At 32.0% G+C, this 17,037-nt stretch overlaps 3 protein-coding genes across 4 annotated transcripts; 2 read left to right on the forward strand and 1 right to left on the reverse strand.

The window, feature by feature from the left end:
* Positions 1–65: 65 nt before the first annotated feature.
* UQCR-C1 (Ubiquinol-cytochrome c reductase core protein 1) lies at positions 66–4,104 on the forward strand. The gene is made up of 8 exons (XM_074116909.1): positions 66–226; positions 648–869; positions 1,145–1,316; positions 1,927–2,083; positions 2,166–2,470; positions 2,579–2,742; positions 3,373–3,576; positions 3,659–4,104. The coding sequence occupies exons 1-8, from the start codon at positions 161–163 to the stop codon at positions 3,797–3,799; spliced, it is 1,431 nt and encodes a 476-aa protein (XP_073973010.1). The 5' UTR covers positions 66–160; the 3' UTR covers positions 3,800–4,104.
* A 1,186-nt stretch (positions 4,105–5,290) lies between these two features.
* Positions 5,291–7,485, reverse strand: LOC141448528 (UPF0193 protein EVG1 homolog). Its single transcript, XM_074116929.1, has 4 exons — positions 7,291–7,485; positions 6,980–7,213; positions 5,723–5,878; positions 5,291–5,545 (listed from the first exon to the last, which is right to left on the reverse strand). Exons 1-4 carry the CDS (start codon positions 7,376–7,378, stop codon positions 5,346–5,348), a joined length of 678 nt encoding a protein of 225 aa, XP_073973030.1. The 5' UTR covers positions 7,379–7,485; the 3' UTR covers positions 5,291–5,345.
* A 92-nt stretch (positions 7,486–7,577) lies between these two features.
* Positions 7,578–15,853, forward strand: Mcad (Medium-chain acyl-CoA dehydrogenase). Of its 2 annotated transcripts, none has more exons than XM_074116922.1 (11): positions 7,578–7,728; positions 8,495–8,582; positions 8,687–8,854; positions 10,532–10,632; positions 11,656–11,736; positions 11,832–11,962; positions 12,049–12,157; positions 12,571–12,711; positions 13,767–13,868; positions 15,259–15,429; positions 15,530–15,853. In XM_074116922.1, the coding sequence occupies exons 1-11, from the start codon at positions 7,684–7,686 to the stop codon at positions 15,677–15,679; spliced, it is 1,287 nt and encodes a 428-aa protein (XP_073973023.1). In that variant the 5' UTR covers positions 7,578–7,683; the 3' UTR covers positions 15,680–15,853. The 2 variants fall into 2 exon arrangements, with proteins under 2 accessions (XP_073973023.1, XP_073973024.1); XM_074116923.1 differs by lacking the exon at positions 7,578–7,728 and adding an exon at positions 8,163–8,419.
* The last annotated feature ends 1,184 nt before the right edge of the window (positions 15,854–17,037 follow it).

The following is a 17,037-nucleotide window of genomic DNA, read 5'->3' on the forward strand; positions in this document are numbered from 1 at the left end:
TTTTTTTAATGAAGTAATAACTTTTCAAAATTTGTGAATTTATTTAATACGAATTTAATTCAGGAGGTCCAGGTTTCTTTTTCTTCATTATCCTCCCAGTCACCACAGCTGACTGCCGAGCACTAAATTCTCTGCACGATTTAATAAATTTTGCAGAAAAATGGCTAGTCGGTTGCTTTTGAAGTCTTCTCTTAGATATTTAGGAAATTCAGGGAATTTGACGAAGGTAATGAATATTTTTTTACAGTATACCTCTAAAAATAGTTACATGTTCTATGAAGTGCCGAATCCGTTGCAATTTTATATTTTATTATTTTGAGATCTTAAAGCTCAAATAAATTTTATAAAGTGAAAAATGATTCAGCTTTAATTTCATTCAAACTCGGTAAGATTGCAAACTTGCTTTCTTCTGTTTTGAAAATAATTCCTCAAATTATTCAAAAGTCTAGGTTAACTTGAATTTTAGTTGTAAAAACATTTCATTTGGTTTTGCTAAGGCGTTGTTTTGTGTGGTTGTTATTTTAGACAAAAGTTTAATATTTGTGTAAATCGGTTCCCCTGTTTTGAAAATAATGCCTCAAATATATGCAATGTCTTTCGAAAATATTGTATTAATTTTCATATTTGATTTTTTTTCTATATCGTAGATTGCAAAACAGTTTAAATCAACTCAGGCACCCAAACTTGCAGAAACTCTTGTTAATTGCCCACCTACAAAGACAACAACTCTTGAAAATGGGATGAGAGTTGCAACGGAGGACACCGGTGCACCAACCGCCACTATAGGCCTATGGATAGATGCTGGCTCAAGATTTGAAACTGAAGAAAATAATGGTGTTGCCCATTTTTTGGAACATATGGCTTTTAAGGTAAATTGGTGCCTCAGAAAGTTTCATGTTCTAAGCTTTTATTTTTTATTTAAATTAAAATATCACAAGGATGAATTTTGGTAACCAATTGAAGACTCTGTGACCATTGCTGAACAACCTGCCTCTTGTAATTTAAGGCCAGACAAATTACGAAACAGATCTTCGGTTAGTTTTGCTTTTAAGTGACGAGCTGAGTTGTTTAAAGGCAGTTTTAAGCAGACAAGGACGAAAAGATGTAAATTTTAGTTCAAGCTAATTTTTTATATTTGTTTTAGGGTACTTCTAAGCGTTCACAGACTGATCTGGAGCTTGAAGTTGAGAACATGGGAGCCCATTTGAATGCTTACACTTCCAGGGAACAAACTGTATTTTATGCTAAATGCCTTAGTCAAGATGTTCCAAAAGCACTTGAGATACTCTCAGACATATTGCAAAATTCAAAGTTGGGTAATTATTTTTTATATTTAACGTAGAAAAAATATTAAAATTCTTACAATGACTGTTATTTCAGGAATGAGTCCTGGCATCTAATTCGTAACAGACAAAAATTCGGGTCCTTGGATGTTGGGAGAATTATTTAATCATAGTGGACAAAAAATAACTAAATAAGCTGACTTTTTAGTACATATTTTTTTTTTTGCAGATTGCCTTAATCTTTATATCTTTCAAGATTATGGGAAGCTTGAGGTTCCTTGCTAATCTCCGGGAATTGGCCATTTTTGTTCTGCATTGTTCCTAAAGTTGTTTTAAAGTCAAATTTAGCAGTAAATTTGCAAAGCTTAGATCAATCACTTTAGTTTGGTGTGAAATATTTACACAGAAAACGTAAATAGCCCAGATAAGCGCCTGAATAATCGCAATATTCTTTATTAAAACTATAATGTCTAAAATGTTTCATAATAAACTTTTTTTTTTTTAAAGTAAGTAGCTGAAGTTAATAGTTAAATGCTTTTTTATCGCAGCTGCCTAACATCTAAGTTAAGTTGGGTGGAATAAAATATCTATACGTCAGTCGTATGTGTAACAAACCATTTCCCATAATTCCACTTTCGTTTAGGTGAAAATGAAATCGAACGAGAGCGAGGTGTAATATTGCGTGAAATGCAAGAAGTTGAAACGAATCTGCAGGAAGTTGTTTTTGATCATTTGCATTCAACTGCATTTCAAGGAACGCCATTAGGCCGTACTATTCTGGGTCCTACAAAAAATATCAAGTAGGTTGTAATTTCAATTTATGTTTTGTTTATTAAATCAATTAGCAAAAATGAACTGGAAATACACTAATCTTTGTTTCAGATGTATATCTAGGAACGACTTGCAAGAGTACATAAAAACTTACTATACACCAGCCCGCATGGTACTGGCTGGAGCTGGAGGAGTTGATCATGATTCTCTGGTCCAAGCAGCCAAATCACATTTCGGTTGTGCTACAACTACAAGTGCTTCATGTGATGCGACATTAACACGTTGTAGATTTACTGGTTCCGACCTTCGAGTTAGGGATGACGCCATGCCCCTTGCTCATGTTGCTATAGCTGTTGAAGGTTGTGGATGGAATAATCCTGATAATATTCCTCTAATGGTTGGCAACACTCTAATTGGTTAGTGAAATATATTTTATTTGAGAATTATGTCAAAAAATAAAAAGTAAAATACATTTTTGGAAATTGTACTTCCTAATACACAAAAGGTTTATAAATTGTTAATAGGTGCATGGGACAGGAGTCAAGGAGGTGGTGCCACAAACTCATCAAAGCTCGCTCAGGCTGTAGCCACCGATAATTTGGCACACTCTTTCCAGTCATTCAATACTTGCTACAAAGAAACAGGATTGTGGGGCATATATTTCGTTGCCCAACCCTTGGTATTGGAAGTATGTTGACACTTTTACGCAATTATATTTAAGAAGAAGTTAGAGTGCATAATTAATTCGTTGTTGACATTGTTTGTAGGGATTAAGGTAACCATCCATTAAAAAAGTTTCGAGTTCGGAGCGAAGAATCCTTCTTGGTCTTAAACGTCTTTTATGCGAGTCTTTCATCCTCACTATATTATCATATTGGATGATCTCTCATGTTTGAATTTTTACGCTGAAGACTGTAGGCTATGTCTTGCAGTATGGCGGAGTTCAGTCAGATACGTCTAAGCGACAATTTCTTGGAATCTCGCGAATAATTCTTAATAACTTCCCATGCAGAGTAAGATTTGTCAACTTGAAAGTGAAATATCAGCTTGTCACGTTAGAAGTCTTGCGGAAGCAAAGGATTTCTCTAATCCCTCGTTCGATTGCTCTATTTTTCTTTGTAACATTAAGAAATATTAAAAGATATATTCCTTGGTGGCTATTAATTGAAGAATTTCTTACTAATCATTAATTTAACCTCTTCGTGGTTTAAGATGGACGGAGGGTTCATTGTTGTATGATTGATTTCGCGTGCTCCTATTTAACCAACTGCAAAGCTTTAAGAATTATTAAAAATTATTTGTATTTATTCTTTTGTAGGATTTAGTGTACAATATTCAAGAAGAATGGATGAGATTGTGTACAAGTATCACTCAGGCTGAAGTAGATCGCGCTAAAAATCTGCTAAAGACCAATATGTTACTACAGTTAGATGGGACAACGCCTGTTTGTGAAGATATTGGTAGACAGATGCTATGTTATGGACGTCGAGTACCATTACATGAATTAGAGAAAAGAATCAACGTGAGCAGCTAATTTGATTTTATTATTTGCCTTACTTTACATATTTGCTATTGTTCCTAATTAAAAAAATTGCTTTTCATAGAGCATCACTGCAGACAATGTGCAAGATGTTATGCTGAAATATGTCTACGATAGATGTCCGGCAGTTGCGGCAGTTGGTCCAGTCGAAGCGTTGCCTGATTACAATCGTATTAGAGGTTCTATGTACTGGCTCAGATATTAATGAGTAAACAGATAATTTGTTTTATTCCATTTTGTTTGTTTTGTAAATAGCCGATTCTTGTAATTATTTGTATTTATGTTCTTTAATAATTTATAGTTGTTCCCAACAAATCTGTCAACAGAATGTTTAAGTGACATTTCTTAATGTAGAAATACCTTTTTATTAAGGTATGGGAAATACAGATATTTAATACTTTATTCGACCATCCCTTCTGTCACGTCAAATAGTCCTACATTTACAACTAAAAAATAATTGGCATTTTCAGTCGACATACATAATTGTAGTAATAAAACAATTTTTTTTTATCAATGCCTTTTACTTAAATAATGTTGACAAATAATGCTTATTAGAAGTCGAGTTGGAATAACGTTTTTGTAACAGTCGAAACGTGTACTTACATATTTTCAAATTAATGTGAACACATCTTACGTTAAAATTGCAAATTCAAGAAACAAGAACATTAAATAAATAAAATTATACACAGAAAGGGCAGGAAAGGCATAATTGAACGGAATATAAAATTCTTACGATTTTAGAAAATATTGGGTACATATATGAAATGTATACAAAAACTTGAATAATAAGTCTAAAAAGTGAAGTTAGAAGGCTATTGTCAATCTTCTGGACAGAATTAAAATAATCAATAAAGCGCTAGTGCCAGATAGCCAGAAAAAAAGTTGCTTTTATTCAGTTGCGATGTGACTAAGGTGAACCTTAAACTCTGCACCAGCTTATATTAGCGTATTCAGAGCTCTACAGGAAGTATATCCAACCTAAAGCCGCTGCTGTACAGGAGGAGAAAGCAACCTCTCATATCCTTTGTATCTCGTAAGATCTTTGCTCATAGAGAAATCGTACCGAAAAACGATTTATGAAAAATGTCAGATCCACAAAAAGGACAGTCCCTCCTGCTAGACTCCTGCAGTTTATTGTTTGGTGATAGGGAATCTCCGTCCTATTCCTTCTGCTTCTTCACCTTAATTTTTTCTACATTGTGGTCAATTAACATTATTTTGCTTCACTTTTCAGTGAAATGTAGTAGAAAAGGAAGGATAGCCCCAACGTACCCAGCAAAAGTCACTTTAGGACTCTAGCAAAAAATGCCTTTAAAGTCGTTAGAAAATTGTACTTGAATATGTGCAAAGCAGAGAGAACAGCTTGCATTTCAGCAGGGCCAGTTAGGTTTTAATGGCCAGTAAAAAAAAAAAAATCAGTTTAAGTGGGGGTAGGTTACAAACTTCGTGTTGAACGGTAAAAATTCGGTGAAATTTACTAATGTGCTCATAGGGAATGTGAAATTTTGAGAAGAGAGAGTGAGCAGTGTATAACTATTATTAAAGCAATGAAAGCCAAATAATCTAGAATAGTTGAAAATTGGTCCCTGACAAAAATCCAATTTACACAAAAAATATAAATAGGTATTATGCTGTCAGCAAAAATAGTTTGATTTGCCAGTTTCTGGTGATTGATATTATTGAAAATAATAAAAAATATATTCATATATTCTTTTATTCAATAATTTTCAGAATATTAAAATTTTAGTTTGCTATTCATTAAAAATGCTGCTAACTTGAGAAGTATTTCTCAGATATTTATGAACTGCAGCAAATAGCTCCTTATCAATTTTTTCTAAAAGCCTCAGTTTTTCCCATATTTGTTGATCGATGATGTTTTTGTATTCTTTTCCTTTTCCAACTGCTTCCATTTTCTTAAGAAATTCATTCCGTTCTTTGATTTCTTCCAACGCTAGAAACAGTTATTATGTGAACTTTAAATTGGCAAAGATTGTAATGAGACATCATTTTTTTCATCATTGTTTTGAAGGTAATCTCAACTCACACATAAGAGTTTACTGATATAAAACTGAATATAATGATTTTTTATTTATCTTGATAAATATTCATTGGGAAGTAAATTACTTACTCGTAAGAAAAAGTTTTTCTTTAGTGATTTCCTCATTTTTCTTCCTATTCTTTTCTTCAAGGGCTTTACTTATTTCATCTCTAGATTTGGTCTGAGGTACAACTTTTCCAAAAGCCATTAGGTCTTGCAAACGTTTTTTTTCAATATCATGATTAGCTGGAAAGTTTCCAATTACATATTTGGATATAGTTAAATTACAAAAAATTAAGCCATGATGGATTTGGATTAAAATGTATCCATTCATGGGCTATTCCTTGAAAGAATTCAATTTGACCATCACAATTGGAACCGAGAAGGGTTTTGTGGGAATCAGTTTGTCATCAACTAGAATAGATAACTGATTGTCCTTAATGTTATTTGCAAGATTTTTTTTAATTCGTAAGTAGACAATTTTATTGTATTGTTCAATAACACATACTAATTTTAAGATAAAGTCGCAATACGGACCCCATAAATGGAACAAGGAGTAGTGTTTTTTAACTCACAGTTTAATAGCAGTTTTTCAATGAACCCTTGTCTTTTATATTTGCAATCCAAGCCGGTAAATCAGTGAATTTGCTTTAGGCGATCCAGGTGAAGAACAAACATACTACGTGAAGGTAAACTCTATTTAGTGGATCTTGGAGAAACTTAGAAATTAGAGAAGAGGGCATGCAATGTTCTTATTGAATATTTTCTTGGTTAAAGCGATAGTAAAACGGATAGAAAAGCTAGGAGAATGAGTGCCTGTTGAGAAAGAATGATCAAGTAGTGTTAGCTCACGAAAATAAAAAAGCAAATTGGAATTTGAAGATGAATTTAGAGAAAAAGAGGATATGGACGATTGAGGATGAGAGGTATGTATACTGCTTTACGACTAGTAGTTCTGTGCGAGCTTCCTGAAATGAAGGTAAAAGATGAGGGTAGCAATTCTCCAAATCCATGAGGGTTATTAGTTTATTTAGTGTAAGAAATATAAGTAAGGTGTTAAAAGGAGGGTTTGACGAGGCACCCTTTTAAAAAATGGTATATGGTCATGTAAAAAGAAATGTGGAGGGTTTGGCGGATAGCTGGATCAAGAAAGTTAAGGAATCTGTTTTAGTTCCAGGATTGAAGAACAAACGGTTTGAGGAGTTGTTGGGCGAAGTCAGATGGAAGGATTTAAGAGAATTGATTAAGACTCTTTAATGAAAAAAGATACGGAATACAACAAAACTGGAATACACAGCTTCTTCATTAAGAATTGCAAGACAATAAATTAGCTGTTATTTAACTTACGTTTTTCATAGTTGGGAATGAATTGATCGCGATCGTATGCACCTGACTTACTAATAGTTTCTTGCTTTCTTCTTCTAGGTAGTAAAATATTTTTTATATTTTCTTCTGGTTCAGGGTTTGGCTGTTTTCTCCTATTTGATTTATTGGGTGGTAGAGGTAATGGTTCTCCTTTCTTTATACTATCGTTTAGTTGTTTTCTTTGAAAGATTGATAATTTACTTTCTCTTATTAATTCTACAAAAGAAAAAAATAATCTGACTCGCCTTGATTCTGGTTTTTAAATTCGAAGTACACTTACTGTATCTACCCACCTCTAAGAAATGCAGCCGTTTCTGGACTATACTCAACTTTACGACTGTGGAATATTCCACCGATAGGAATGGTCGACTTAAATTCCATTAATAATAAATATATATAATAAAACTAGAAATTGATATATGAAATAGATTCAAACAATAAAGTAATGGCAGTAACACTTTACGTTTCTGTGGCAACGGTATTATGAGGAAAACTAAAAAAAGTTAATCCAACAAATTTTTGGCTACAGCTGGAGCATGTAAATTTTCGCTCTCTCTCTCTACTTTTTTAAAAATAACTTTTAGGAAATTAATCATAACAGGACGAGCACTATTTCGCGTGCATCAAGTAAATGGGATTCTGTTATGTAAAATGAGAACGAGTTACTGCCCATTTTTGGCTCTGCAATGATTTTGCTTTTTATTTTCACATTAGACAATGAGATTTTCCAGGTACAGTATTGCAGTATTGGAAATTAGAGCCATGTCTTAAGTTTAATACTAGCTTCATCTCTGTACACTCAGATGTGCATTTGTTATTTTTGAAATAAAAAATAACTGAATCAGTTCCGCTTCTCTACCGTCTAATAAAATACAACTTGAAAGAGTTTAACATTGAAAAGAAATTAGTAAGGATTTAATGAAACAAGTGAAGCAGTAAAAAACAAACGTAGTGAAGATTTAAGATGGTTTTAAAACGATGACCCCCTCCTTATAAAAGAAATTTGACTGAAGACATCCTTTTAAATTATTTACAATTTCGTATTACATTAATTGCTATGTAATTTTTAAAACATTTTAAATAACTTTGTAAGGCATTATGTTTCATGTTTTTTTTCTCAATTTATAGCGATAGGGTACACTGCAAAGATTAGTAAATCTCTCCTCCCTGCTCTATGAACCAGTTCTTATCTTCACGTTTAGGAGAGTCGTGGGTTGTTTGTTTTTTGTTACAAAATAATGAGTTTAATTTAAGAAATTGTATCCATTTTGGCTAAAACGAAATTCATAACTTTAGAAACGTGCTATTGCTCACCGTATGACTAGAATCATTAAAACTATCTTGTTTGGTCGGTGGTGCAAATAGTTATACACTTAAACGTAAAACTATTTCTGTTTATTTACAATGAATTCAATAACGAAGGTAGGATCATACATTTGAATGTAGTTCAGGACATTCAGTTTTCTTCTTTGCTAACGTTTTTTATTTTTATTTTAGGTTTTCAATGTTAATTTAAAGTCCACACTTAAAATTGCAGTCAGGAGCTGCACATCAGACAGTAAACATCCCAATGGAATGAGTTTTGGTGAGTTTGATCTTGTAAAAATACAATTTATTTTAGTTTAGTATCCCTTGTTTTTTCTTAAAAAAAAAAAAAAAAAAAAATGGTAATTTTTAATATAATTTTAGAGCTCAACGAAACTCAGAAAGAATTTCAAGAACTTGCAAGAAAGTTTTGTCGAGAAGAAATCATTCCTGCAGCACCTGAACATGATCGCACAGGGAAATTTCCATGGGAAATCGTGAAAAAGGCCCATGAACTTGGCTTAATGAACACTCATGTCCCTCAAGAATTGGGTTAGCAAGTTTTAAATACTTTAAGATGTATTGTTTGTCAATAAACGTCATGTAAAAATGTAATTTTCACTTTTTTCGGGCCTAATCGATTTTAGTCAGTAGGGTATTAAATTAAGGATTTTTCTTTTATCCTTTTCATTTATGTGAAGAAAGGCAGCTGCACCAAAATCTGAAACATTAAAAAAATTAGAAAAATGTTTGTTGCTATTTCGATGCTTTATAGAGATCTTAAAAGATGTTTAGCAAGCATTAACCATGTTAAAGTTTATTTTTATTTACACCTTATGCCAATGGGCATACATCCAAAAGTGAGACCTTTCACTACGCTTTGGGATGAGGCTTTAAGTTGTTATAATGTAAAAATAATACAGTTTTTCCAATAACTTCAGATGTTTATGCGCCCCAATTAAAATAAATAAATAAAAATAATAGTTGTCTTATCACTTAAATTTTTTTTTGGTCTGCCCTTGGAAAATTGTTAGTCACTGTTTATGAAATATCAGAAGTAAACATTTCATTATTTGCTCAGAGTGGGGATCTAATCACAAATATGAATGAATAATTGTAAAATCCATGGTGAATTAGAAATTAAGAGAGACAAATTTTATAAATATTTATTGAAAATAATAATTTGAATGCCAATTATTTCATTTTGATACATTAGGTTTATGTGGCTTAAATTTAAATTGAAAATTGTGAATGTAAATTAATGTATTTGCGGAAGATGTATTTTCAAAATAATTTTTTTTTTATAATGTCTTTCCCACTATGAGTGTTGTTTCAAGAAATTGAATAATCAAGCCCTACTCTTGCGAAGCACTTGCCCATTAATCACTCTTCTTATTTTCTCCCTCTAAATTTCTCTTTAGTGCTTCTTCTGGAAATAAACATACTTTTATATCCTCTTAAAGCCTGAAGTATTTGAGTTTTTGACATGCCTCTTTTTCTCTCTTTTTTTTTTAGAGGGGGAGATTATTTCAGTAATTTTTTAGAGATTCTTTATTTATCCATTCTGAAGGTATGACCAAAGTACCCCAACTTTCTTTCTGCTATTTTTTCACAAATATTTTCTCTTACTTATGACTCATTTCTTTGTGCTCTTCATAGTTTGAATTGATCACCACAAATAATTTATTGTATCAGACCTAGGAGTGCACTTTTACTATCATATGAAGTTATAAATAAACTTTAACTGATGGTAGTATGATGACAATATTGAAATAATTAGCCAAAAGGTCCTGCGACCTTATTCTCTTTCCCCTACATTTCTTGGACTCTTTACTTCCGTAATAGAATTAATTCCATGTACTGTAACGGTTGTACAACCAACATTGTGACTTTATGTACATTCCTTTATACCAAGAAGTAATTTTTGACAAATTTATGTATCTATAAATAAACATTTATTATTATAATTCCAAGTGCTTAAAGTCACGGACAGATTCAGTAAAATGAACCTCGATTTCCTTCCGTTCTTTGTTGTTGTGGTCGTGGAATCTCTTTTCTAATTATATATTTGTATTTTCATTTTTTATGTTCATGGGTTAACCTTGTTCTCATAAATGTGACATCTCTTTCTCCTAGTCATAATAAGTTAGTTATCTACCAAAATCTAAAATAGTTTATTTTATGATTAAATACATTAATTCAGGATTAATTATCCGAATTATTCCTCAGGTGGAATGGGTATGGGAGTATTTGATGGATGTATTGTTGCTGAAGAACTTGCCTACGGTTGTACCGGTATTATGACTGCTCTTGAAGCCAGCGGACTAGGGGTATGTTTTATTTCAACCTTAATATCCTATTAACATGTTCTCTAAATGTTTAATAACGTTTTACCATTCAATTTGTAAAATTGAGAAATAATAAAGCTATATTTAGTGGCTTGAGAGAAAAAGTGACTTTTCTCTAACTTATAGATGATGTAATTTTGGATCCTAAAACCCATTAACATGTGTAATACTTACAAACGATATAATTAAAGCTTTTTGTGTTTTTGTACATTATAGTCCTGTTAAAATATATAATCAGTCTTGGAAACCATGATTGGTCTTTCGATATATTAGTCGTTCCTTCAAGCAGATAGAAATATTATACTACTGCTAAAGCTAGGCGTGCTGTTGTAAAGGCAAATCAGGATTTTTGATGGTCATTATGTGATATTGTTGTACACGGGAAGTTGTCTAGTCAAAATTCTCAGTTTGTGCATTTGATGCAAAACAGAAAGTGTCGAAAGGTTCGCTAATTGCCTTCTCTCTTTAGTGGAAAATTATGGAGTTGTAGGATAGAATCATACGAACCCCAGAAAAAAAACCCTGGGAGGATGGATAGCAACTTCTTTTGATTAAAAAAAAATCTGACACGTGCTTCCTAAAGAGAGAGAGAGAGAGACCTGTGATGAGAAGTGAATTTTCAATCGAAATCAGACTTATAATCTAATTGGTTCAATTATGGTCATTGTGACAAGTCAAGAAGGCATTTTGAGGAAGCGATAATGAACTAAAATTTGTTCAGGTTATTCAGTTTTGGTCAATTGCGAACCTGTTTTGTTCCAGCAATACAATAGTATTGGTGTTGAATTTCATTTATATATTAGCGTTAGCTCCAAACTTGCAGAAAAGAATGCTTTAAAACGGATAACCATAATGGACTTCACTTTGATGCTAATAAACATTCACAGAAAGTAAATAAAAAATTTGTGTTAATTAAAAAAGGTCACTTTTTCTCATTCAATTAAAAAATGACTAACATTATCGCATGTTTATTGTATTTTTTAAATTTAAAATTATTGTTTGTAGCAAACACCTGTCCTAATTGCGGGTAATCAAGAACAAAAGAAGAAATATTTGGGTAGGCTTGTAGAAGAACCATTATTAGCAGTACGTACTAGTCCGATACTATCTTTAAATTGAAACAAATGTTTAAGTTCATTATTTTTTTTTATTTATATATTTTAAAAGTATTCTTTATATAGGCTTACTGCGTAACAGAACCTGGAGCAGGTTCAGATGTAAATGGCGTAAAAACTAAAGCTGTAAAAAAGGGTGATGAATATATTGTTAATGGACAGAAAATGTGGATTACGAATGGCGGAGTAGCAAATTGGTGAGTGACTTTCTTCGTTAAATTAATTTTATATATTTATGTGCTTTTTCTACCCTGTGGAATAAGTCAGAATTTTATTTTTAAAGGTACTTCCTTTTAGCACGTACAAATCTAGACCCCAAAGCACCTGCTTCTAAAGCTTTCACAGGATTTATAGTAGAACGAGAAACACCTGGGCTTACGCCGGGTAGGAAGGTAAGTCCGTCCACCTATAGTAAATTTATAGTCCTAATATAGTAGCTGTAGATGGGTACCTGAAAGAACTGTTCATTCAGAATACTAAAAATGTCTATTCAGTGTACTAAAACTTTTATTTTAACTTCTTTTTTTGCCTTTTTAGAATCTTTCAGATGTTACGGACTTACTAATCAAATTTTTAATTATCATTTAATTTGAGAACAATTTTTTCTTTTAATTTTGAATGGATGTCTGAATAAATATATATTTTATTTAGGTTGCTTTTCTAATAAATGCATCCGAAGAAAACTGTCAAATTGGAAAGAAGTTGTTAATGTTGGAAGTTTACAAAATAAGGGAACTGAATAACTTCAGTTGCGAGCTGTGGAATCTGTGGACAATTCAGTAACTGCATGTTTTACTTTTTATAGGAAATGAATATGGGACAAAGAGCATCAGATACTCGAGGTATTACATTTGAAGATGTAAGAATCCCAAAAGAGAACGTACTTGTTGCGGAAGGTGCTGGATTTAAGATTGCTATGGAAACATTTGATAAAACTAGACCTCCGGTAAAGTAATCTCTATTTACTTATATTAATTATAAATTCATGAAAATCGGTTCGCGCGTTTAGGCGCTACGTTGTTTACAAAAAAGGTAACAAGAAGAAGAAGAACAAGAACAAGAACATTTTTTGAAAATGCCGTTTTTGCTCATTTTTGGCAACTTTTTTCTCGAAACTTATTAGATCTGGGTTGTTGCAAAAAAATTACAGTTATAAAGGAGGGTTTGCCCTTTATTTTAAAGAAAATTTGGGGATTTTATCTTTTATAGAAAAAGAGAAAAAAATTGTCAAAGTTGGGTGTTTTTCAACGTTATGCTTTTTCGTGCAGTTTTTGACGTTCAACCCTTATACAACTGTCCTACCGGACAGTTTTAATAGACTTAAAACAATCCACAAACATTTATTGTTGAATAATACATAACTGTACTCTCTCTGCCAGGGAACATCAGCCTTTAGAAGTGTTCTGATAGGTTCGGTTACTTTAGCCAAGGTTGAAAGAAATTTTCCAAAATAATTAATGAAGCATTAATGAAATTAATTATAATTTTAAAATCTCTGTACTCCTGCTTTGTTTTTGGAGGCAAAGAGCTGTGCAATTGTCCTTAATTCTCCTGGATCTACTTTAAGCCCTTCATTAGAGAATGCATGTCCCAAGTATTTTACTTTTCGCTGTTTGAACACTCACTCAGTTTTAAATTTATTTCTTCAGCCAGTTTCAGAAGTTTCACAGCTCACCTGCTCTGGTAGCGGCACTTGAATAAAAAAACTTGAAATCATATGACCCCTTTCTTCAACACTCATATCGTTTAGTTCCTCCCTGGACCTATTTGGATTTAAACCACTGCCACCATGTTTACATATATATTAATTACAAATAGACTATAAATTGTCAGAAATATACATTGTTGAATAATACATGAAAAACTGAGTTTATTTTTGTATTTAATACTTTTGAAAGTAAACATGTTCACTGCCGCCTTTGTTCATGTTAATATGTGCGTAATGATTCAATATATGTTGATTACAATTTTAGATTTTACATAAAGATGAAAACTTTTTAGGTAGCTGCAGGTTCAGTGGGTTTGGCACAAAGAGCTTTAGATGAAGCAACCAAATACTCTCTTGAAAGGAAAACGTTTGGTCTTCCTATTGCTGCACATCAGGTATTGATTGATTTATATGGTAATCTTTATCTTCAATTCGTTGGATATGCCCCTTAGACAAGTAGTTAGTGGTACACTAAGGATACAATAGTCCATGTCAAAATGATTTAAGTTTAGAGTTTATGCCTGAAGAAAAAGTATACATAAGAAGTCAGTTGATAGGAGAGATGGGCAAAAATTTAATCAATTAAATTCCAATTGAATAAAAACAGAATTTAATTTTAATTGATTGAATTAAATTCCAAATTTATTTAAATCACTTTTTAAATTTTTTATCTTAATCAAAATTTAAGTGATTAACCACAACTGGTTGAACCAGGATCGGGCCAATACATATTCTGTGTAGCTGGTGCCTCATCTCCATCAATATTATTACTTTTCTGAAACTCGGCACCTTCATTCTACCAATACGTGTGCCATCGATTGCAGAAAGTGCTTGGAAAATTAAGGAAAACTTTTGAAATATCTTCTCTCTAACTATTATTTCCTTTCTATTCCCAAAGACTATCTCCAAAAATGTGAGCTTGATTCCCTTTATCTAGATCGCAATGTACTATTGAGGAGAGTAGTTTAGGATTATCGCAATCCAGTCTTTAAAATAAGTACCTACGAACAAATTCTTGTTTATCAGCACATACCTTTTATACACTTTTTAATTCTAAACCGTACGGGGTATGCCCTCTATTCTCTGGACAAACACAACTAAGAGAGCTATAATAGGTCTGCTAGGCAGTAATTTGGCCTTGACACACTATTTAAAATCTAGGATAATTAATTTATAATTTTAAATATCAATTTATTGTCTCTCATCAAGTAAAACTTGCTTCAATTTCCAAAGAGAAATTGAAATAATGAAGTAAAGGGTTATTCCTTTTTATTTATTTTAATGTTATCATTTATTTATCCATTTATTCTATTAATTGTATTATTTATTTATCCATTTATTCTATAATATAATATATGATTTAAGGCGCGTCAACATCTAAGGTTATTGGCGCCCGGAGCTTTTTTCAGTGCACTGCCGGCCTCCGGACAGTGTTCTCTCGTTACAGACAACACTGTCCATCACCGGACAGTGAGCTGTAAGAAGCTCCTAGGAAGAGAAAATCTAAGGGTCAGCTGCTGGATTCGAACCCGGGACCTCCGCGTGGGAGTCCAGTATGCTAACCACATAGCTAATCCCTTCCCTCCATTTATTCTATTAATTGTATTATTTATTTATCCATTTATTCTATTAATTGTATTATTTATTTATCCATTTATTCTATTAATTGTATTATTTATTTATCCATTTATTCTATTAATTGTATTATTTATTTATCCATTTATTCTATTAATTGTATTATTTATTTATCCATTTATTCTATTAATTGTATTATTTATTTTTAAGGCTGTGGCTTTCATGTTAGCCGAAATGGCAATTGGAGTAGAAACCGCTAGATTAGCTTGGCAAAGAGCAGCTTGGATTGTAGATCAGGGAAGTAGGAATACTCTGTATGCTTCTATTGCTAAGGCATACGCTGCGGACATTGCTAATAAATGTGCAACTGATGCTGTTCAGGTAAAAATTTAAATACTTTTTTTTAGCTACTTTTTTTTTTAAATTTTTTAAATAAGAAAAATTATTTTTAAAATAATACATAACGTATAATTTGTTTTAGATTTTCGGTGGGAACGGCTTCAATAGTGAATATCCAGTTGAAAAATTAATGAGGGATGCTAAAATTTATCAGATATATGAGGGAACAGCCCAAATCCAGCGTCTAATTATTTCTAGATCAGTTATTGAAAGAGCTAAGCAGCAAGCCTAAAATTATAGCTAATAAGACAGTCAAATTAGATTTAATTTTTTTTTTTGTAATTAGCTCAATTATGTCAAGAAAAACAAAAACAAGATAATTAAAAGGCGTTAAAAAAAATGTATATTTTTATCACTCGTTTCAAAATGTAAACCAAATGAAATTAATAAATATTCTATTTTTCTACTTTTTGACAATTTAATTAATCACTGTGTATTAAAATCTTAATCTCTTGAAATCTTAATTCACTGAGATTTATAGTGTATTAAAATCTGTCAATAAGAAAATACTGGAACATCATTTTCCGTACACGAAATGTGGAATAACTATTTTAATGCCGGATTATCTAGGCCCAAACAAGTTGGTGGATCTTCTTTGCTGGGGTGAATCCAAAACCTGATTTCCGTTTTTCTTCTTGAATTTCCATTATTAATAAATCTAATTTTATAGATACGTTCCTAACACCCAATATTCATTGAGTCCTACAGAGTGTTTTGGAGAACGTAAGTTTCAAGGCGTAAAAGAAGACCAATAAAGATGTTTGAAATAGTGTTAATTTAGTCCAGCGCTACAAGTTACATCTGAACTAGACCTCTTCACTTTTCATTCATTGCAAAAACCATGAGTAAAAATTTAGGGAACTATTGGCTATTTTGGCAAAAAATAAGGTTTTTTGAGGTAATTAAAAGCTATGTAGACACTACTCACAATTTCCAAAAATTAAAGAAAAATTAGAAAATATCAGCTAAATAGATCAACTGAAAGGTAGTTAGCTGAGAAAAATGGTGTTTAACTTAAAAAGTAAAGTCAACGGCATTATAAGCCAGTAGTAAGTGTTAAATCATGGTTGGACCTTTACCTTTCCTTTCACTGCCAAAAACCTTATTTTTTAATAAGTAAGTGTGAGCTATTTTGGCGAGAAATAAGTGCATTCTAAAAAAGTGGATTGGCTATATAGAGCCACACAAAATTTTACTAATGGGGTAAACTTTTTCTTTTCATTCATAGCAAAAAACTTACGAAAAATAAGGAAATGTGAGCAAGTTTGTAGATTAAAGTTTTTTTTTTCTGATTAGTACCATGACGAAACAGGCAAACTTGCATTTCTCTTAGAGTACACGTCTTATATTTCCCAGTTTCTTAAACTTAAAAAACTGGAGTTTCTTTGGGCTAAAAAAGGGTGTTTTTCAGTTAGGATAACGGATATATAGGACAGTAGTAAACGTAACAAATGGGCTATATTTTCTCGTTAGTTTCATTTCGAAAAACGGAGGAAGAACCAGAAACTGAGTTAGTTGTGCAAGAGAAACGGTATTTATTTAAAATTATTATGCCAGGGGTATATTATACACTCTTGGGAGGCTGGTTTC

Source organism: Rhodnius prolixus, unplaced genomic scaffold (genome assembly GCF_049639745.1).
Source record: "Rhodnius prolixus isolate KJV_2025 unplaced genomic scaffold, Rpr scaffold_2, whole genome shotgun sequence".
Taxonomy (NCBI): Eukaryota; Metazoa; Arthropoda; class Insecta; order Hemiptera; family Reduviidae; genus Rhodnius; species Rhodnius prolixus.